At 48.8% G+C, this 20,565-nt stretch overlaps 9 protein-coding genes across 9 annotated transcripts; 3 read left to right on the forward strand and 6 right to left on the reverse strand.

The window, feature by feature from the left end:
• The first annotated feature begins 943 nt into the window (after positions 1 to 943).
• On the forward strand, positions 944 to 3,156 carry EI90DRAFT_3030002 (P-loop containing nucleoside triphosphate hydrolase protein). The gene is made up of 5 exons (XM_039058177.1): positions 944 to 1,082; positions 1,158 to 1,569; positions 1,627 to 1,967; positions 2,036 to 2,099; positions 2,190 to 3,156. The coding sequence occupies exons 1-5, from the start codon at positions 1,026 to 1,028 to the stop codon at positions 2,774 to 2,776; spliced, it is 1,461 nt and encodes a 486-aa protein (XP_038923164.1). The 5' UTR covers positions 944 to 1,025; the 3' UTR covers positions 2,777 to 3,156.
• Positions 3,157 to 3,876: 720 nt separating this feature from the next.
• Positions 3,877 to 5,920, reverse strand: EI90DRAFT_3011215 (SPX domain-containing protein; the record flags this gene model as incomplete). The annotated part of the gene is made up of 8 exons (XM_039056452.1): positions 3,877 to 4,028; positions 4,105 to 4,171; positions 4,228 to 4,316; positions 4,378 to 4,594; positions 4,652 to 5,066; positions 5,128 to 5,485; positions 5,536 to 5,782; positions 5,840 to 5,920. The coding sequence occupies 8 exons, from the start codon at positions 5,918 to 5,920 to the stop codon at positions 3,877 to 3,879; spliced, it is 1,626 nt and encodes a 541-aa protein (XP_038923165.1).
• Positions 5,921 to 8,063: 2,143 nt separating this feature from the next.
• EI90DRAFT_3030012 (uncharacterized protein) lies at positions 8,064 to 10,213 on the reverse strand (the record flags this gene model as incomplete). The annotated part of the gene is made up of 2 exons (XM_039058178.1): positions 8,258 to 10,213; positions 8,064 to 8,113 (listed from the first exon to the last, which is right to left on the reverse strand). A coding segment is annotated over exon 1 (1,481 nt), but the record flags the coding sequence as incomplete, so codon positions are not given.
• A 930-nt stretch (positions 10,214 to 11,143) lies between these two features.
• Positions 11,144 to 12,190, reverse strand: EI90DRAFT_3190627 (vesicle-associated membrane protein; the record flags this gene model as incomplete). The annotated part of the gene is made up of 7 exons (XM_039066389.1): positions 12,150 to 12,190; positions 12,012 to 12,090; positions 11,902 to 11,952; positions 11,727 to 11,848; positions 11,403 to 11,668; positions 11,269 to 11,341; positions 11,144 to 11,206 (listed from the first exon to the last, which is right to left on the reverse strand). The coding sequence occupies exons 1-7, from the start codon at positions 12,150 to 12,152 to the stop codon at positions 11,144 to 11,146; spliced, it is 657 nt and encodes a 218-aa protein (XP_038923167.1). The 5' UTR covers positions 12,153 to 12,190.
• A 998-nt stretch (positions 12,191 to 13,188) lies between these two features.
• On the reverse strand, positions 13,189 to 13,733 carry EI90DRAFT_2902698 (profilin; the record flags this gene model as incomplete). The annotated part of the gene is made up of 3 exons (XM_039054106.1): positions 13,189 to 13,320; positions 13,444 to 13,581; positions 13,635 to 13,733. Coding segments are annotated over 3 exons (369 nt in total), but the record flags the coding sequence as incomplete, so codon positions are not given.
• A 174-nt stretch (positions 13,734 to 13,907) lies between these two features.
• Positions 13,908 to 15,129, forward strand: EI90DRAFT_2964485 (Triosephosphate isomerase). The gene is made up of 6 exons (XM_039055493.1): positions 13,908 to 13,975; positions 14,036 to 14,119; positions 14,186 to 14,546; positions 14,595 to 14,661; positions 14,725 to 14,845; positions 14,902 to 15,129. The coding sequence occupies exons 1-6, from the start codon at positions 13,951 to 13,953 to the stop codon at positions 15,000 to 15,002; spliced, it is 759 nt and encodes a 252-aa protein (XP_038923169.1). The 5' UTR covers positions 13,908 to 13,950; the 3' UTR covers positions 15,003 to 15,129.
• Positions 15,000 to 16,193, reverse strand: EI90DRAFT_3030021 (uncharacterized protein). Its single transcript, XM_039058179.1, has 5 exons — positions 16,023 to 16,193; positions 15,782 to 15,965; positions 15,691 to 15,719; positions 15,179 to 15,635; positions 15,000 to 15,131 (listed from the first exon to the last, which is right to left on the reverse strand). Exons 1-4 carry the CDS (start codon positions 16,073 to 16,075, stop codon positions 15,185 to 15,187), a joined length of 717 nt encoding a protein of 238 aa, XP_038923170.1. The 5' UTR covers positions 16,076 to 16,193; the 3' UTR covers positions 15,000 to 15,131; positions 15,179 to 15,184.
• Positions 16,194 to 16,515: 322 nt separating this feature from the next.
• On the reverse strand, positions 16,516 to 18,051 carry EI90DRAFT_2987906 (uncharacterized protein). The gene is made up of 4 exons (XM_039056027.1): positions 18,032 to 18,051; positions 17,997 to 18,000; positions 16,889 to 17,970; positions 16,516 to 16,828 (listed from the first exon to the last, which is right to left on the reverse strand). Exons 1-4 carry the CDS (start codon positions 18,032 to 18,034, stop codon positions 16,622 to 16,624), a joined length of 1,296 nt encoding a protein of 431 aa, XP_038923171.1. The 5' UTR covers positions 18,035 to 18,051; the 3' UTR covers positions 16,516 to 16,621.
• A 147-nt stretch (positions 18,052 to 18,198) lies between these two features.
• EI90DRAFT_2903067 (uncharacterized protein) lies at positions 18,199 to 19,084 on the forward strand (the record flags this gene model as incomplete). Its single annotated transcript, XM_039054122.1, has 4 exons — positions 18,199 to 18,455; positions 18,520 to 18,692; positions 18,765 to 18,959; positions 19,017 to 19,084. 4 exons carry the CDS (start codon positions 18,199 to 18,201, stop codon positions 19,082 to 19,084), a joined length of 693 nt encoding a protein of 230 aa, XP_038923172.1.
• Positions 19,085 to 20,565: the final 1,481 nt, after the last annotated feature.

Genomic DNA, 20,565 nt, shown 5'->3' on the forward strand with positions numbered 1-20,565 from the left:
ATAGGACTCTTCTTGTGAACATGTAAGTGACCATCTTGAGTTGAATCAAGGATGGGTTTGTTCACACAACACCGGACTTTTTGTGAACTCATCATGGCTTTCACTCTGTTACCCACCACCCTGCCTTCTTATCAGGTTGGATGGTGGTAATTAAAGTCAGGCCAGTGGTTTAGGAGTGGTTCCAAGTTTTGGGTCTACCAACTAAGGATTGGGGGGATCTTGAAGTCGGTGGAGCAAAAGCAGCTTCCTATTACAGGGGAACATGCTCTCACTGACTATTGTGTTCGTGTGCAAGGACAAACAATCAGCCATGTCATAATTGACCTGGTGCCACCTCTGATTGGAGCATTGACACCATTCAGTGTGTATGTGGTGCTTTCATGTAGCTCAGGCATTAAGACTGTCGCGAGACTTCGATGAATCGTTGTCCATGCGGCCTGTGTGCAAAGCCTTGAATGCACTAAATGCCACCGGAGAACTTCAGTCAGTTAAAGGTATGATGATGGTGATGACAACCATGTCATGACACAATTCATTGAATAGTCACATGCTATTGGAAATCACATGAGAAGTAAAAGTAATATAAACACATTTTTCCCACGCAATTGTGGGTTTGGAAGTGACCTTGCAAGCAAGGTAATTGTATGGTCACGTTCATTTTGAATTCTTCCTGAGTTCTCGCTCTGGAGACTGAGTCGCTCTTTTAGACATTTTATCAGAGAGAATCTCTGTGAGAGCTTGAGACCAAAGGCAGATCCGATAGCAATTTTGCGGATTGTATCTGGCATGCCCACGCGAGTCAACTGTGAGAGATCGAAACTGTGTTTACACTTGTTTGTGCCGATGATATGATCGTCTGGACTACCACACCATAGTACCTGAAACGGCACGTCACTGTGCCTAGAGCTTACGCCCTCATGACTCGCAACTTCCATACACCCATGACTATCCTGCGCTTAGAGAAGTCCTCCATATTTCACTTCGGAGAAGCATCTAAGCCATTTCTCAAGGGTGTGAGCTTAGAAATGCAGCAAAACCAGTCTTGGGCTATTCTAGGACTACAAAAAACATCGCTCCTCCGGGTTCGTTATTAGGAAAATCCTCTTGGATGATGATTGGCGCATCTCACTGATAGTGATACTAATGGCGGTATGAAGGCGTTTCTTGGACAACATCGAGTTGTTCCAGCGCTTCCATCAGGAATATGGCCATTCCTGTCAAATTTAGAGCCCCCAAAAGCTCCCGACTCAGGAATTGCATTTGTTTCTTTCGCTTACCAACAACGGAGGACAATCCCGACAGGAGGGGCGTTTTATGATTACTCCGCCCGTTATGGGGCAGTAAGAGAGGAGGATAAAGTCACGCTTCGAGAGAGTATCCCCATTTGTCACCCTAGGACTGGAGCAGCCTTGGATACGAATCTACTAGAAACTCTCGCAAAGAGTTTGGCGATTGATCATTTGCTGGATCTCCCATTAGTCGTATTAAGCAATGGTCAGACGAGGCGCGCAGCAATTATGCGGCAACTTCTGCTTGAGCCGGAAGTCCTTATTTTGGATGAGCCGTTAAGTTAGTCACATATTTCGATGTCAGTTGAACTCCGACACACGATAGTGATTATTTTAGCTGGCCTTGATATAAAGCAGAGGCCCTCGTTGCTGGAATTCTTGCATGGATTGCATCGGAGAAAAGATCCGTGGATTTTACTTGGTCTCAGACGTCAGGATCCTTTGCCCGATTGGGTGACACATGTTGCTTACGCCCAAGATAACAATGTCATCTCTGGTCACCGGACAAGTGATTCTGTACGCCCGTTTTTTAGAGCTGACCGGTCGTCGACCAAACGAGTGCCGGATGCCCTAGCACCGGAGCGTCCTACAAAACACTTTTCCCCTCCCGGTGCCGCTGTTACTGGGAATCCTCTTATTCAAATCCGCGGTCTGAACATACAATATGAAAACAGGAAGGTATGATGACAGACCCAAGCATCTCGTTTAATTTCGATCTCTAGACTGATTCGCCATCACTGTCACAGATCCTCAGTGAGCTTGACTGGACAATTAGAGAAGGTGAACGATGGCATCTCACGGGTCCTAATGGTTCGTGAATCTCTACTTTCCAGAAACCCAAAATCCCGTGACTATCCACAAAATCGATTATTCCCCCTTCCAACCACCTTGACCTTTTAGGCTCTGGAAAAACGACCCTCCTGTCGGTCCTCACAGGCGACCATCCACAGTCCTACACTCAAAAGAATCTGGTGCTCTTTGGCAAGCCTCGAAGGCAATTGGCCCTCTCCCAGATTCACAGCCGCATCGGGATCTGTTCCCCAGAAATTTTCAATGCTTTCCCTAGACGGTCGGGGCCAGAGGGTTTAACTGTCCGCGATGCCATCGGAACAGGGTTTGAAAGCATATTTTCATTTAGGCCGAGAACCCCCGAGCAAGAACGACGAATCGATGAAGTCCTGCAAAAATTCAAAGGCGCACTAAGCAACGATTTTGATGCTGATGTACACTTTGGTTCATTAAGCCATGGGGAACAGAGTTTCGTGCTTTTTTTAAGGGCAATCATTAATGAACCTCCACTCCTGATTTTGGACGAGGTGTTTTCTGGGATGCCGGGGGAAATGATCACCGTTACGAAAGAATTCCTTCGGACGGGGCTTAAACATGAACAGAGTGTGGTATTCGTCTCTCACTGGGATGAAGAGCTACCATGGCCGACGGAGGTTCGGCGGTTGGTTTTGGGGGATAATAATTGTGATCATCGCTAGGATACGTCAGCCCCTTTCCAGCTATGATCGATTGAATCCCTCTACCCTCATTCCCCCTTTCTTCTGACGTAACGTGATATCCTCACGGTACCTAGGATTACGTCGGGTTCAGGACATTGGTCACACGCGCTTCACCATAGCTGCGTAATTAAAAAATATTCTCCGAAATCTGCAGGCAGTTTGGCTCGAGGAACGACAAGATGCATCACGTAATGTTATCTCAACTATGATGTTGAGTCTGTCTCATCACCCCCAGGGGGATTCGGTGGTTGGGTGATCGGGGGAGGCTGGGTAGGTGTTTAGCTGTACAGTGACCCCAGGGACGCCTTTGGCAGAGCAATGTCGAAACAGAGAAAAGTTTTGAGTGGCCCCTCTTCCTCACCTGCTTCGAATCATTTCTGCATTCGGGCCGTCTTCGATCCTCGTGGTTGGTGCTCCCTCGGGTTACGTTTGTCCAGGTTATAATAGTTTTCAGGTGATAGTGACCTTAAATCAGTGCCTGCAGTTGGCTATGTTATATTGTAAACGAGCACAAGCAATTGCATGCAATGAGGGCGGCTGGCAGTGTGCTGCCGCGTCAAGCTTATCAATCATCTGCCTGCGGAAATGAAATCCTTGTCTCCGCCGTCCTAACGTTAGAACTCGCAGTATGCAGATAGACTTGAACTCGTAAACGAGGATCGAAAGGGCGGGGGACGTACGGTAACGTACAGGCTTCAGCTGTATGTAACGGAGCACAAGTGTCGGTCATGCCAACAATAAAACTTTATCAGCCAAAATTAAATGGAAAATTGGGATCGGCAGCAAGCCACTTGAGGCACACTGAATACATAAGCGGTCTGCCCACGGGAAGATCGTACCCTGAACTTCATATACCTGCTCCCTCTGCATCAAATGGCGCTCTCCCGACTCATGCATTGAAGCTAGCCAGTTTGCGGAAGAGAGTGGTACCGCCTAGGCATATATTTCCCAAAATTTAGTTATCCACGATGGAGCTGCGAGGTGGTTTGTATATCATAACCAAAGATTCATCACAGCACTCACGAATTATCCACTACAGCTCGTTCAATGTCCATGACAACATGCAAAATGGCATCACATTACATGACGATGCAATCGGTTTCTGGGATCTGAAAGCCCATTTCGCGTAGCTCTTCTTCAGTTGATTCACGTTCGTTCGCCTTCTGCTTTGCCTTCGCTTCGTCTGGGAACCATTGCATCATGAATCGCTTCAATGCAAGATCCACGTTGGCTAGAAGGAAAGGGGAGCCGTTAAGTACGTCACCGTGGGTACTTGTGCAAGTCACAAAAGGAAGAAGAAAACATACATTTATCTGCGAAGCCAACACAAGGCGAACGGCATAATGGACATTCGTCCTGTTGTCGTTTTTGCATCTGAAACATCCCATCAAGCTACTCTGGCGGTAGCAAGGGAGATATCCCAACCTTACCTTCGCTAAGCAACGAACGCAGAACAAGTGGCCGCATTGCAGCCGAATAGGAATGAAAGCGATTGAGGTGCAGATTAAGCACTCGTAATCTGGCCACGTGGAGGATAAAGGGTGAGTGATAGTTTCCCCTGCTCTAAGGGAGGATCACACCGTCAATAGTAGGTATCACCGGCAACAATGTGCTCGTGAGTTGCGTGAGAAGAATATGCGCAAGACTAATTCCATGGGGGCCAGATGCAGAATCTGCCATCAAGGCGCCTAGCATTGGGAACATCCTTCGCTGAGTCGATTGCGGCAACATGAGAGCCGTCCGTTTCTCGTGCTTCTTTAGGATTTTCCGGGCAGCTTCTGCGTTGGCATGTTGGAACTTGTAGATCAATAAATTAATTAGAGGTTGCTAGTACATCACTCGACGGACACGTACTTTCTTGATATCCAGTAAGAGCATATTGAGCTGCAGGAAACGATCTAAAGCCGCTCGGCTGTCTTTTCCTCTCCGTGAACGACGATCCTCAAGGTGTCTGGTTGCATTGGCGAAGGTTGCCAATCTTCGCTCAGCCTCTTCGGTGTCATGCTCCCCCCTATCCTTCTCGATTGTGCCTTCAAAGATCTGCGCCTCGACCCAAAGACGAAAGATCTCCCTCCAGGCATACAAGTTAGAGTGACCACGCGAAGAAGGGCCCGGAAGTTGAGATATGTCGTTACTTAGGGAGTCGACAGTATTAGTGAAGCTTTCTTGTGTACGGGCTTGATGCTCAGCAAAGGACCTAAGTTTGGCTGCAAAAAGTCCATAGAACTCCGTGTCAGCAGTGAGCTGTATGGTCACTTCTTTCAGTTTGCTATAATGTAGCAATAGTTTAGTTCTCTAGCGATATGCTAAGAAGCAGGACCAAAGCTAACAGTGTATGTGTACGCCCAACATGTGACGGAACTGGTTGCGTGGTCCCAGTGAGCGCGAAACCTTCGTCCTTCAGCGGGTCGGTCGGGGCATGAGACCTATCTGCGTGCGAAAAATTGTCCAAATCCGAGTCACTTGCGGCGCAGAACTCTGCATAACGTTTCTGAAGGGCCCAAAGGACGCCGTGCTTCAAACGGAATGTTCTCGTTGAAGCCTTTGTTGGCGCCTCATCTCCCTCCCCTGCCACAACGCTGTTGGTGACTTGGGATAACATCTGATCCTCTTCATCTATCTCCAAAAACTGCACCATACTCGGTGCAATTCGGACTCGGAGGTGGGGCGACGGGTTTCCATGCTCGTCTGAACATTTGTTAGTACGAGTTCATAATTTGGCGAGGAGTTTGGTATACCTGAGGGCTCGTACGTGACGAAAGAGCCGCGCTGTGCGCTTACGCTTGAATCATTTCCCTCGATATTCTCATCACTCCTGAGATGGTGACCGGCTTGATCGTCCTTACTCGCGGTGAGCTGAAAAATTATTTGAGTGCTCGACGGATCCTCCGGCTCCTCCACGGGGTGAAGGATTTGATGCAATGTATTAGGATCCAAGCCGATTTCCTCAAGCTCTTTGACCGTATTACCGATTATCTTCTTTAGCTGGAAAGAGGGCTAGATACAAAGCTAAGGACGTCCCCAAGGAGTTAGCACTCCTACCTTTATATATTCAATGGCGCTTTCTCGCCATGCTTCAGGCAATGAGGCTAACAGCGTAGTGTAGGTCTTTCCAAACTTCATTGTAGATGTGGCGAATAGGCGTCGTCTCGCGTTAATTGAAGGTGTGAGAGTTGGTCGGGTGGGATACGAGACAGACGAGCATAACACGCCAGACACATATGCAGGGGCCAAGAAAGACAGGAGAAAAGGGGTTTTGGCGTTCGTCGGGGTTACTTAAGTGCTTGGCTATTGAATTAATGCACAACTGACGAACTGAATTGTAATGATAACCAATTGAATCTTATTTGTTGCTCACACGAGCTGGAATAGCGGTTCCATCGGAGTAAAGCGATCAAGGGGCGTAACTATTGGCTATCGACGGGAAACTGTGGATGTTGATAATCTCCTGCATGTCCATGCCCACCTCTGCTAGGTTAGGAACGTGTCACACTTATACAGAAGCAAAGATCTCGTTCGTTCTGCGAAAATTGGCTTACAGCTTGGTATCAAAAAACCGCGCGCCTGATTTTGGGTCGTTTGGTCATCCAAACATACCAGACAATAAATGGTGAGCGCCCACCATTTTCCTAGATAGCCAATTAGCTGGCCGTTCGTCCAGATCGGGCGCGCGGTTTTTTGCTGTATGTCAGTGACTATCGTTCCGTACGAGCCTGTCCAGGGGAATGACACACAGCCATTTGTTTATCGTTTATCCAACAGCGGGATTAAAGCTTGATCGGGTAAGTTCAGCTTCAGTGCAATACATTATATAATGGATGAGTCCACGTACTGCTAGACGTGCTGCCCAACTGCCCAACGACTGGAAAATTCGCGCGCATCGCGCGTGGCTCTGCACCATCGATGAAGCGCATCAGCTAGCACTGGATTGGGGAGGATTCGGCTGGAAGTATGAACCTTCTGAAAATCTAGTCTCACGTTGGACCCCTTTTTACTGCAGTCCCAGAGCCTTGGATTCTTCGCTTGCTTTTAAATTTGTCCTCGCTGCTACTTGCCCGAGCGCCCCTTTTGATTCTCCCCAACCATTCAAACACGTCGTCAGATCAAAGGCCTTTGGGAAATGGGCCATTCATTGTGAGGGATCAGTTTGAGCCTTTTTCCCTTGTTGAGGGTTCGGATTCATTTGTGGACAGGTTAACATCTAGTTTCGCTGCGAGTTTCAAACTGGATCCCACCTAGGTGGGATATAGGCAAGTGACCAGCCTCTATAGTATAGAGGCTGGATACCGGTCTTCATGACTGGCCAACTACCTCTGCACATGTGTTGGTAGTCCGTGCATCCCAAATGGGAAGGAGGGTTATCGGAATTTAACGATAGGGATTAGGGCGGAGCAGCTGTAGCCACTTAGGTAAGGAAATTTCAATAGAGGCTGGTATCCTGCCTAGGTAAGGAACGCCAGCCAGGCTACCATGATTACCAGGTAAATGCTTCCAGTCGTCTTTGCTCAGGATCGAGTAGGGGTGGCATCACGATGGGGGAAGCGAAGGCATCATGTGTGTTGGGAATGCGAGTCACCGGACGCATGTGGAGAATAATGACAACGTGGAGGATTTTACTAAGCGCGCAGTCCGCACAGGAGTTGCCTTACGTAGATTTTCCTCTCGTTGTGCACATATACGCACGGACATTGGCCCTAAATCATTAGTTATATTTCTCCTCTATTTTACATCTACGCTACGAGTGAGCCGCTGGGAGATGGGTTGCCATACTTGGAATGCCGTTTACAACAATGTGGTGAACATGGTCAGGCCTAGGCAACGTGAGTGGAGTCCTTCGGTGGACCGCTTCTACGAATGAAAGTGATTTATAGCTTCTGTGATGCGAGGGACTCATGCCGGATGATCGCAGTATTCGCCACTCCGAGACCAAGGATCGATATCCAGTCAGAGCATAGGGGAAATCGGCTGGTCCTTTATTAACGCTAGAATCTCATATCCAGTGGCGCCAGGATCTTGGAACTGACATAAAGGGTGTCGTAACGTCAGAAGGATGAACTAGGTTGGCGAGGGCAAGTCGCGATTTTTTACGGTTTCCAAAGCGAGGTGGGATCGGTGACTGAGCACAAAGAGCCAATGGAGCGATTAACGAGCCGTTCTATTTATGGTTGTTTGTACAGTATGTATTTGTATGTACAGAACTGGAAATTGGGTGGAGAAGTTATCTGGGTCCACGAGTGTTGTTTCGCCGTGACGCCAAGCTGTGCGACTTGGACGCGACTCGACCAACGCGGACGCAGCGCTTTTGACACCATTTACGCTTCAAACAATGTGACATGCATGTTGAAAGGGTTGAGTGTTCCCACTTGTGACGAAACGTACGTCGCGTGCAGTGCAGTGGCGACGCACGCACTCTATCCTGGAGGAGAGCCTGAAAACTTTCATCCTCTATCACCCCTTATAACCACTAATAAAGGAACGCCAGGAACTTCCTTCATTAGACCCCCCCCCCGGCAGATAAGATCGTAGTTTCTCCCGCAACGCCTCCAATTCTGCGTCCTTCTGTGCCAATCGACTCCGGAACGAAGGTATGACCCGCCTCCGAAGCGAATGCATAAGCTCCGCAACGCGCCCCCATTCCACCTCAGAATCCCGAAAAGTGTTGTGATGTGGCCCATCCCAGATGAAATGGTCATAGAAATTAAACGCTGGTGCCATTATTGTTGGTGTGCGTTGGGCGTCCTGGAACATAGCGCACAGATACATTGCCACCTCGGAGTGATTCCGAACTTGGGACGGCGCAAAGCATAGTGTGGAAAGTGGATGATTCGAAGGAAGGGGAGGGTCGTCGAGGGAGAATTGGGAGCCCGAGACGTCCGTATCGATGTATAGTGAAGCACGCTCAAGACGAGGGCATACGTTCGCGATCGATCGTATCACTTCCAGCGTTAGACCCGGAGGATAATTATTATCTTCGAGGTGTATCTGAACCTCTGTCGGGATCAACCCCAAAACTTCAAGGTTGGGCATCTTAGAGCATAGATTCACCAAATCAGTATTGTTAATCGTCTCAACGCCGTCGGTGCAGACTACCAAATGGGTGAGATTAGGCGATAGTGGAAGTTTCAGCACAGGGAACTTGAGACCAGGGGTGACGAGGAGCAATCCATGTAAGCCTGTACACATTGTGACTATTTGGACCAGCGACTGCTCTGTTGACGGATCATCCTCGTCTGTCAGTAGCATCCTGAGAAAACGCACGCCACCCAAGGGATAATACCCTAGGACAATGACTGCTAACTGGGACGGAATCGCTATCTCGATAGTGTGAAGGGAGGGGAATGGAGTCTCCAATGTAGGGGGTTCGAAACCGTCCCAAGCCGAAGAACCGAATATGTCGAGGCGGAATCCCTTCTGGAGGAATGGTGAGTTGATTTCCCTTAAGCTAGGGAGTTGGGCAATGCATGTCCATACTATTGGGGTAAAAAGAAATTTCCAGTCTGCACTCAAGCAAACAAGGTTAACCAGCTGCTTCAATACGCTCGAAAAGCAATCATTGAAGGCTTCACTAAATCCTGAAGTTTCGCCGATGTGTAGACTGAGGGATGTCAAGGAGGCACCGTGATGATAAAGCGATCGGATGACTGGAAGATAGACGGCTTCGGTAGAGTCAAGGATCGATAGTGTGATGTTGGAAGGGCGTGTAACAAGCCAAACGCCGGAACTCCTGGTTGCATCTGGTCCATAGAGGACGCAATCCAAAGAAACGAGGTGCGGAAAAAGTGGCGAATGCAAAAACTGTACTGCCTGAGTAAACTCGCTGATCAGTCCAGGATGAATGCAGTGGGTTCGGACCCCGGTATGGACAACAATGGATTGAACAAATTTTGCATAAAATTGGAGCCTTGGTAGTGCCCTAAGATCCATGCTGGTGATCATGGTCTGCATATCAAAGTAGATACCGTTTATGCTCACTCATGAGCAGTGGTGTCACGAGACACTCACATAGGGACCTGATTACGGTGTTAATCTCCCCAACCCTCCCCAGCAGCCGAAGGAGAGGTAACGGAGTCTTGAGCTCTCGCCACAGGCTTCGCAGAGCAGGGAGGGATCCTCCATAATTTGCAAGTTCGCGCTGCCGATGCCAGAATTGCGTTAGGGCAACCGTCGAAGAAAACCGTCAAAATGTCCAAGAGCCGTAATGCACGAGGCATTACAGCCATTTGGCCCTCCTCCAATGGAGCACCGTGTGTCTCATAGGCGGCATTCATAGAAAAGCGGCCTATAGTAATCTAGTTGTTTAGATGTTTAGATCCAAGGTACGCCTGAAAGGGGTGCTCAGGTGGTGTTGTGCCCACAGCACCGTAGCCTCAAGGCTTGTCTTTCGAGGACGAGAGGTACTCTCGGGGCCAAAAAATTCTGACGCTAAGAAACGTGACTTTTTCCTTTAGACCGAGGTGCACCATTCCTTGTTAACTGCACCTCCGCTCACGGAGACGATGTTTCCTCCGTCCACCGATCGCAATTTATCCAAGCTATTCCCTCCATTTTTTCTGACGCTTCATCAATGCTGTTCTGGTCACACGAGTCAAATACCTACTTATTGAAATGGTTTCTTGGATACACCCCGATTCTGATTCATTGTGACTCTGTGACTATTCAGTTGTTTGAAACCAAAGGTTTGCTCCATACACTCTGCCCTCTCAAGTGGACGCATTTTAGCCTCACTTTCTTCATGATCAGTCTAACCTGTTGTAGTGAGTGTCGTGCGTGCCGTACAGGGTAGACCCTGTGAGCACTCTGGTTCAAACCCTGTGCTGTGGCAAACTGGCAGTACCGTTCAAGGGTTGCTACGCTGGGGACTTCGCTGTGTGTTTGATCCAGGTCAATTGCATTCCGATCCTAAACCGTAGGGACTCTCTCCTCCGGATGAGCGCTGTTCTTGCCGTTCCACTAGCCATTTGTCCGAGCAGACTCTTTCCATCGGAAAAATTCCCCCCATTTCCAAGTCGCGCTAGCCTCCATTTAACAGACTAGGGCTTTACATGCAAGTCAAAAGAGCCCTTCGCTGCAATTTCAGTCAACAATACTCCTACCGCTGCACAGGCTCCACAACTTTCACCATGCAGCAATACCTTGTTGCCATTGGTAACCCCATGTTCTCCACTTCTGGGTCAGTGCCTCCCGAGGATCCCTAACGGTGCTTTTTTCCCATCGAGTTCTTGGTCGCTGGACCAGGTGATTCTCAAGTAACATAGTTGAACGACGAAATCATATTAATCCAATAATTTGGCACTTATGTAAGGGCGGTGATACAAGAATGGTCATCCGAAACCTCCATTTATAAGCTTAGCTAGAGCATCTGTTGAGACCGGCACCACAGAACTGAGCAACTATGATATAAAGCAGCAACTGTAGAGGGTTCCATGATGCTTTCAGGCGATATCTATCACGGAAGTCAAGTTGATCCTCACCAATCCAACGAATATGCTGAGAGCCAAGATTCTCTGGTTTTTCCAAAACTCACGCCGACGGACATCCCTTGCCCTAAAACCCCTTGGATGCTTAGCGAGCACAAACCGATGATCGAGGCGCAGATTCCACCTACCCTCTTCTAAACGCCCACGCTTGACCGCTTAGGTTATCCGTCTTATCGACCAGCAACTCTATCCTCTCTCCACGACTCAAAATTTGCTCAACATTATGCACCATAATATCTCGGACCTGGTTCAACTCTTCTCGAGTTTGAGTAAGGACATCGGTAGGAGGGGATGTGGTAAACTGATGCATAAGCTCGCCAATTCGAGGGGAGAATTCATTTAACCCATACGGGGGGGCATCAAAAATAGTATCTTGCGAATAGGCCGCATTGAACTATGAGGTCGAAGTTAGAAGGGGCGTGGAAATGTCCATTATTTGAGAACTAACCCACCTGGTGCTGCAGCTCGGCTAAGAAGGAAAATGGCATCCTACGGCCAACAGAATCATCCGCCATTACCATGTAGGTGAGGCCACCTTCCGACACATAATGAAATAGGTACTGCTCCCAAACATCTGAAGTTCGAATTGGAGGAGTCAATCGAGAGTATAAGAACAAATCAACGAACAAGTCAGCTTCGAGTTGTTTGGAGGTATCTTATTAAGGATTGTCTGAACCGCTATAGTGATGAGGGATCTGTAGATGTCCCATAGAAGCTGCGGAGTTGTAAAGGCTGACCATTCGAGAAGTTGTGTGCGCCAGCACTGTGCTCAGCGAGAATAACAGAGCCGCGAGCAGCCAATGCATGTATGAGACTCTAATAAGATGCAATTGTGAGCACCTGGGTGGAATCGGAAGAAGCGTGCAGCTGCTCACCATGTTTGATGGAGTGAAGCAACACCGCCACGAGCCCTGGCAGACCGGCAATTCCCAGCTCAACCGCTGGCACTTTAATAATTCAATATCTGCGTCGCTCCTTCATCACTAAAAGGCCATGGTATGCATGTCCAAGCTCGTGTGGGGGGTAGTAAAGGCTAAACACCATATTTATGCACCTCTTTCTGTGGAAATAATTTACTTAGTCATCTGACGAGTCAAGACCTACTTCCCCGTTGCTGTCTGGGCCTGCACCTCGACCTAGTGCAGCTTCTGCGGCCGTTGCTCGTCCACCCGGTGCCGGACAAGTCAGGTCTGTTAACTACCGCGTCAAAGGAAAGATTAATTTCTTATTGACGAATGCTTTCAACTTCTCCCAGACGCCGCGCTCAGAATACTGTTCAAAAGCCCAACTCAGCACGCGCCGCTGGTGCAGGAGGGTCGAGCGGGACGATGTTGAGACTGTATACGGACGATTCACAAGGGCTCAGAGTGTGAGTCCCTAAATGTGCTTGTTGATACATGCTGGACCTTTGACATGGACATCTTGTTTCCCCCAGCGACCCATTCGTCGTAATGGTCCTTTCAATTGTTTTCATCTTCTCAATATTCTTCCTCCATCTGGCTGCCAAAGTTGTGAAATACTTCACGAAGTGAATTCTGATATATTCACTGTTCTTTATGGTGACAAATGGATGAAAACCTCGCCTCACGACCAAATCCTTTCCATCAGACCCTCTGTCTATGATTCTGACTAAAGATCCACAAAAGCTCCCCACCATCACAGTGACGACTAGGGCCCAACCCTAGTTTTTCCTGTGATTCTGCCCTGATGCTTCAAGAGTCAGCCGTGGCAAGGGTCAATGCCCAGCATAGCTATACGGCAGCGAACGGGAATCGCACCAAACACTGAGCAAATTGATTGAATTATACTGCACAACGAGATCAAAATGTGTCCATCGAGACAGCGCAAGGTGTTGATTGCAAGGAAGACATCATACGAATCGAGAAGGGGGTAAAAAGGAAGGCTCGGCGGCGCTCAGTAGTTTACGCTGATGAGGTAGTCGGCGAGTTTTTCGACGACATTTATGGCCTCTGGGCCTTGGATAGGAGCGAGATAGATAGCGACCAGAATTGCCTGGCTCGTTTGTACAAGCACAATTCCGTCGGGCTAGGGAAGAGAGAATCGGGTAGCCACGTGGAGGGCGAGAGCGTAATAAGGGGTTAACCGACACCACGGTATGAGCCTGTCAGCAAACAGCAAGATCGGATTGTCGTGAAGGAGAGCACTGACCCCCTTTTTCCCATAAATGCTCCGTTCAGTGGCATCCGTGTAGAAGTACTTGACCCCTGCCGCTCGGATGCCCTTTGACTGCACCGACTCCTTGTTAGCTAATGCCTGTATAATCTCGGTTTGCTCTTGCGCCGAGAGCTACATGAGGTCTTCAGCGGGTATTCTGTAAGCATTAAGAAGTGGCTTCGTACATCAAATCCCGCTGAACTGGCCCAGACACCCCCCTGTCTGCCAATAATGGCGGCTCTAGAAACTTTGCCACTCCCGATGAGATGGGTGTCGACGTAAGCTAATTCGATCCAGGCACATCCGTCAGTACGTGCTAAATTTGCCACTCGGGCGGTCAGATATGCAATATCGCCTCACTTTGCCAGGACATCGTGCTTGACTACGGTGTTGAACAGCTGAAGAGGAAACTCCGATCTCGGCTGGATCCGAATCGCAGCCCCTGAAGTTTTTTGGATCATATCGCTGCATTTACACATTCTAGTACTCATTTTCCACGCCATGGCTCGCAAGTTTTTCGTTGGAGGTAATGTTTTGGTGTTTCGCTAGGGGTTGAGTTCTTTGGGATTGAGATCGGCACATCAAGGCAATTTTAAAATGAACGGAACGCTTGCGTCCCTTCAGAAGCTGGTCGCGGATTTAAACAGTGCCCAGCTATCGAGCGACAGTGGTCAGTTTCCCGTCGCCGCCCCTCAGTAATTCCAGACACTCAAAGTGTATAATCTAACGTATCAAGAGGTGGTCATTGCCCCTCCTTCTCTCTACGTCCTTCCACTCAAGGAGCTAGTCCGCAAAGACGTCGCAGTCGGGGCCCAGAATGCACACATCGAAGTTAGCGGAGCATTCACGGGGGAGATATCCCCGAAACAGCTTCACGAAGAGGGCGTCCCATGGGTTATCCTTGGACACTCAGAGCGGCGCTCGCTTTTCCACGAGTCGCACGAAATTGTGGGAAAGAAAACCAAAGCTGCATTGGATGTTGGTCTCAATGTTATTTTGTGCGTTGGAGAGACTTTACAAGAGCGCGAGGCTGGGAGGACTATTCAGGTAGTTGAAAGCCAGCTTGTTGCCGTTGCGAAGGAAATCAAGGATTGGAGGTGGGTGGGGGCTCATATCTGAATCCAATTCACTTATCATTTCATCAGTAAAATTGTCATTGCATATGAACCTGTATGGGCTATTGGTACAGGGAAAGTCGCCACTCCTGAACAGGTACGCATGCGTTGTTTCTAGCTCGGTTTGTGTTTGAAGCTCTGTCTGTGGCGTGCGTCTTAGGCCCAGGAAGTTCACAAGGATATTCGATCTTGGATTGTTCAGAACATCGGGGAAACCGTAGCTGAAAGCATTCGCGTCATCTACGGTGGGAGTGTGACTGCGGCGAACTCCATCGAACTCGGTACGAGGACCCCAAGGATCCTTCATTACCGCCAGCTCACGCCTAAGCCATTTTAGCAAAACAACTCGACATTGATGGATTTCTTGTTGGCGGCGCATCCCTCAAGCCCGAATTCGTCGACATCATCAACTCCAAAAATAAGACAAATAAGCTATGAGTCCTCGGCTGAATGCCATGAGCATTACAGAATTTTAGAGACAAATAAAACACAAATGTAAACTAGGTATTGTAATGTCATAGGTAGTACAGAATGCATACGAACGGAAGAGATTCTAAAGACACCGCCACTGGTTGCCCAAATGCCTCGGTACCCGCGGCCGCTGACAACCTTACCCTGAATCATGAATCATCGGAATGTGGCTGTTTCTGCGGCTCCGCAAGGACACTTTTACTTTGAGCCTCAGCTCGCTTTTCTTCTTTTAATTCACGATACCGCCGTATTACTCTTTCTCGCTCCTCTTCTATGTCTTGCTTATCCTTGAGTGAAAGGACGTCCTTTGCAATATTGTCCCGCTGGGGGGCTTTTCGAGTAGCTGGCTTCAAAGTTGGTGGAGCCAAGACGACATCGTTTAGTCGCGTGAATTTCGGCAGAGTATCAAATTCAGTTTTTCGAGGTGTTTGTGAGGGAAGGGTGATTTGGGGATTTGAAGGTGGGGTCGATGTCGTTGACTCAAGTTTAGAGTTCGAGTTCTTGGATTTTTTGGAAACTTCTTTTTTCGTTTTTATCTCTGTCCTTTTGGCTTTACGCACAGCCTGAAAATCACCGCTCCTAAACGAATCTTCTACCCGTCTGTGGTGCGTTCATATCAGATATCGGTACCCTGAGAAGCAATAAACCTACGAACCGGTCAAACGATTCTAAGGACTCTCCAGGCTGGATTGGAAGTATGATTCCAATATGGGTTAGTACATCACAGGGAAAGTCTATGAACGCACCCGGATTTTGAGCTCATTCGAAGTGTCTTCTTCCTTCCGACGTTTACTCTTCATAGATTCCTCAGCCTCTCGTCCCCTTTTTTGCCTTTCTCGACGCTCTTGCATCATTTTCTCGGCTCCAAAGATCCACGCGGCACGCTTAGGTATGTCGTTCACGTCATTGCGTGGCGGCAAGTCCGTGCCCCTATTGATAGGTTTCATAATAAGCACTGGCGAGTAAGATACTCAATGCTGATGCTACCTTTTCTTTCTTTCCAGCTCCCTTTGAGACCTTTTCGGCCGTTTGTGGGGCATTCTTCAACGCTGAGGAAACTCCAAAAAAATAATTGGGCATAGCCACAGCAGAATTCACACGCCCATGATGACAACCGACTTGAGCATGCTGGCTTGTCAACCCCAATTTTAATTTTAATTTTATCTGGGCTCGGGTTCAAATTCCGAGCCCCGCCTGGGGTATGGCTTGGCGATATACAGAGATGCAAAGAGTGTTAGGATTAAGAACCAGCTAGGAATGTTAGTAAAAAATACCTCAGTTCAAGACTTCAGATAACACGAATTGGGAAAGCGTTTCCGTTTATGAGGCTGCGCTTACAAGTGCGCATAAGGCAAGGGATTTGGAAACGTAGGAGGCGCCACACTTCACGGCGAGACTTGTTTTAGCGTCGCCATCGGGAGCCTGACTTCGAACAAGTCATCCACCTGCTACATGAAGTTGCGAGACTGTCAAGTTGATAGCATTGTGAATTTGGGATGTATATTCCATTATGTAATGTGGGACTTTAGTAAGATTCTACATTAGATAGCGTTCATACGGGGCGAATATGGCGTTTCGTTAGGTGTTTAAAATCTAGGAAGTTTCAGTATTCCACCGTTCGAGCACCAAGCTTCTAACTCCTTCGTAGAGGTGATCTGGCATCCAAGCCTACTCCTCTTGTCGTCGCGAAACAGGGCATATTCAAGCATATCCTCTTCTGTTTCGGACATTGGAGGTATCGGTGCTTCAGGGCCGTTTGCAGGTGGTACAACGTAAAGATGACAGGTGGCGCACTTGACAGATGCAAAAAGATGAATGCTTCCCGGCTTTGCAGGAACTAGTTATAGACTAACCTCAAGGTTCCCTCCGCAAGTCCCTTCGATGCCGTCAACAGAGTTGGCCTTTGCTATTTGCATGATAGACTGCCCCTCCTGCGCCGAAATAGAGAATGTTTTTCCATCGTGGGTTTCAAACGTCAAGTTCAAGGTCACTGGATGGGCTGGTCGATGCCGTCCCATTGTGCCTTCCGTGCTTGTGCCTTCGGAAGAAAGGCGACCCAGAATTCGTGTCCGCTCAGCATGGAAAGCAAGTTGCTCTTCTTCCGTCAGACCTAGCCTTCCCCTCCATTTACTGAGCAAGAAACGCTCCTGATCGAGGCTTCGTCGACCAACACCGAGGGGTTCTACGGATGAAGTAAGTGCATCGAAAAACTTTGAGGCTTCATTGGGAGAGAGAGATCCATAGACATCTCCTGGAGGAAAGTCGAGAACATTTGCAGCGTATTTGTGACCGCCAGCGTGACCAATTTCTCGGACGGTAATTTCGGTGGGCGTTTCATCTGCATCGTATGCCGGTCGTAGAGATGAAGCCAATGAGCGGAGGGTTGTGAATACAGCCTTCCCCGTTGTCCCACAGCGACAATCCCTTGACCCATGGGTACACACATAAATATGCCGTTCCCTTACGGGCGGCTTGGCTCGTGGTATTGATGCGTCCAGCAGTTTGCCCAACGAATTTGCACCCCCAACGACTTGCGGCTGATGACCAGAACGGTACAACGTCGCAAGAAACGTTGAGGAGCCATCCGATCCATCCCTCAGCTCATTCAATGGATCAAAGAAATCCACTTTATTGTTTGGGTCGTGGGATACATTGACCACTACCCCATGAGGCTTGAGCTTTATTGAAAGATCTCGCATGAAACGTGAATGTACCAGAGGGTGTGCTGGCCAAGTGGATGAGGGCGAAGGTGTACGTAGTACTAACAAGTATGGATTGGAAGGTGCTGTCCCTGGCCGAGCTCCAGTTTCGTTACTGGATGTCGTGGGCCTTAATGAAGACTGGCAAAACCTCCGTGCGCACACTGGGGTAAATGAGGTCGGGTGATACACACTCCAAAAACGCCATGATCCAGAGGCACGGATAAATGGCGCCAAATTCTACATTTCCAAAAGATTGGGGACTTCGATTGTAATTTGGTCGAGGCACACACATACCATTGATGTGGGACGCGAATCTTTCGGGGTCAACAAACCGCAACACAGTCTCCGGCGCGACTTTCATGAACTCGCCGCGCTAGATTCCTTTATTCTAGCTGCTGAGGGGTTCAGATCCTTGCGCTCGAAGACATTCTCCTACTTGATTCAGGCTTTTCATCTCATCGATGTCAGCTGCCCGTCTTTCGTCCATATCCGCCCAAACTCTTTCAGCTCTCCTCGAACGAACCCGCCTTCGGGAGCTGGGAAAGACCCCCCCGTCATCACAACTTAGTAATATTAAGAGAAATTTGGAGGTACTTAGACTTGGTATACTTCAGCTCGAACAAAATCAGGAAGGAGAGAACGCCGCAGCCAATGCCCTTAGGGGACAATGGGAGAGAGCAAAAAGAATGCTCGGGGAAGACGCAAGTGGCATACCTGAGTACGTATACTGCATGAAAACCCCATGCTCCCCGGCACCGATGTGATTCCATGCCGTCATTTAGTCTTCCTCCACCCCAGCAACAGCACACCCACCCGTCTCCGACGGTACAATTGCGTGACGCGATGTCTGGTAGCGATCCCGTCGCCACCCCGTACCGGGATGACCCTCTAGAGGCGCCAACGCCCGAGTTGAACTCGGTGGAGGAGGTTCAAGCACAAAGACAGATGATGGACGGTATGGCTTTGCTCCATATACTCATGCCAGTTGTGTATGTGGCCGGTGATGCTGATTTTATTCCCTTACTAGACCAAGATACCCAGCTTGAATCGCTATCGCACTCCATACGGCGTCAACAGGAGCTTTCTGAACAGATAGGAGAGGAGTTGGATGTTCATCATGGTCTTTTAGAGGACCTTGAGGCAGGTATAGATAGGACGACATTGGGTCTAGGAAGCGCAAGAAGGAGACTAGGCCATTTTGCGCGAGGCGCTAGGGAAAATTGTGAGCATGACGTTTACTCTGATTTCGGTTGCGGTCATGAACTGAGCCCACCGGAAGGTTCTGCATTCACCATAGGGACTCTCATAGTTTTGCTACTTATGCTAATAATCATCATCAAGACATAGGCTGGCTCATTGTTGGTCATGTATTTTTGCTGTCCTGTTGGCGGTCTTCCCGACTCTATTTTGCGGATCAAACATGATTCGCCCTGGTCTGCTTTTCAAAGTTATGGCGGTCAACAATTCTATGGCATCACAACTATGCAGCGTTAGCCATATATGCTCTCTATGCTTTAAACGGCAGTCCTCTTCATAGGAATTCGCTTCACGCTGCTATAGCCTTTTATGCTCGTTACCATGGTTCGACTCAGCAGTATTGAGCACCTTGGCGTTAGCACACCCTAGACTCCTCCACGTTCATCTCTTGAGGCGGAACTTCAATAGAAGGTCGGGTATGGGATGTAGATTAAAACAGGAGGTGCGATGCTCGGTGGGAGGGATAGTGACGAGTACACCTGTGAACTCGTACCATGACCTTGGTGTCTCCACTTAAGGAGAATACACCTGAAAGGCGGGGAACCTCACAAATCGCACGGCTCTGGTGACATGGTTCGTCTGATCAGTGCTCTCGCTCAATTGCACTTCCACCCCGCTGACATCTGCATCTCCATGGAGCCGTGCACCCGACGTCCATGCTACGAGTGGATTCCAGCATTTGATCTCTCTTACGCAGTATAAAGAATTGGAGGGCAGGATCCTGAGTTCACACCGGTATGCCCTGATTCTTCTTTTTATTCACGCCTTACCCCTGCAGATGTCTGTTGGGGGGATATCGAGTGCCACACATGGGAGACTGCTGACATCGCACGACAAAACACCCTCCTGTGGCTCATTTCTCTCGAATCCCTTAGATTGGTGCGTTTGGTTTAAGTATCCCGGGCGCAATGCTTCGTAGCATCTCTAATTGGTCTAGAGATGTTGTGGCCTCCAGTGCTCTCTTAGAATATGTGTGCTATACACACGGACATCGTATAGACCTGACACTTCTCGAGCGGGGTTGTTCAGGAGTTTGACACCGGAAATAAAAGACTAGTTCCCAGCGAGGGGACTAGAATACTCTACTTAATGTCACTGACAGAAAGTGAGTGTGAGCTTGATAGTATGCGTCCCGTCGGTTGTTCTCGATCGCTTACATGACCTGCGCAGTCATTGGTGATGTCACTCCGGACATGATCTCCATATTTGGACCCTCTGGTGGGTCTCAGATGCTTCCGCCTCCCGTCTCGCCCCCTTCTTTATTGGTAGGGTATGGCATCCCAACAAGTTATGACCTAGGAGGAGAGGGAGAAAAGAAGAAAAGATTGAAATGTTCCTCGTGTAGGCGTAAGCTGTCAGCTCTCCAGATGAAGTGGAGGGGATCGCAGTGATTATGGTTATCTCCCCAATCACCAACAGAGATGAGCGCTCGTTTCACTCAATAGTTTGACTGTCCACCAGAATCTACCACCCTGCCAAGCAAGCCCGTGGAGGCCAAGCCTACGGCTGAGGCCACCTGCCCCAGAGTTCGACCTTAATATCTAATTCAATGTATTGTTACCTGGGTTGAA

This window comes from Cantharellus anzutake, assembly GCF_015039405.1.
Source record: "Cantharellus anzutake strain C23 chromosome Unknown EI90scaffold_2, whole genome shotgun sequence".
Taxonomy (NCBI): domain Eukaryota; kingdom Fungi; phylum Basidiomycota; class Agaricomycetes; order Cantharellales; family Hydnaceae; genus Cantharellus; species Cantharellus anzutake.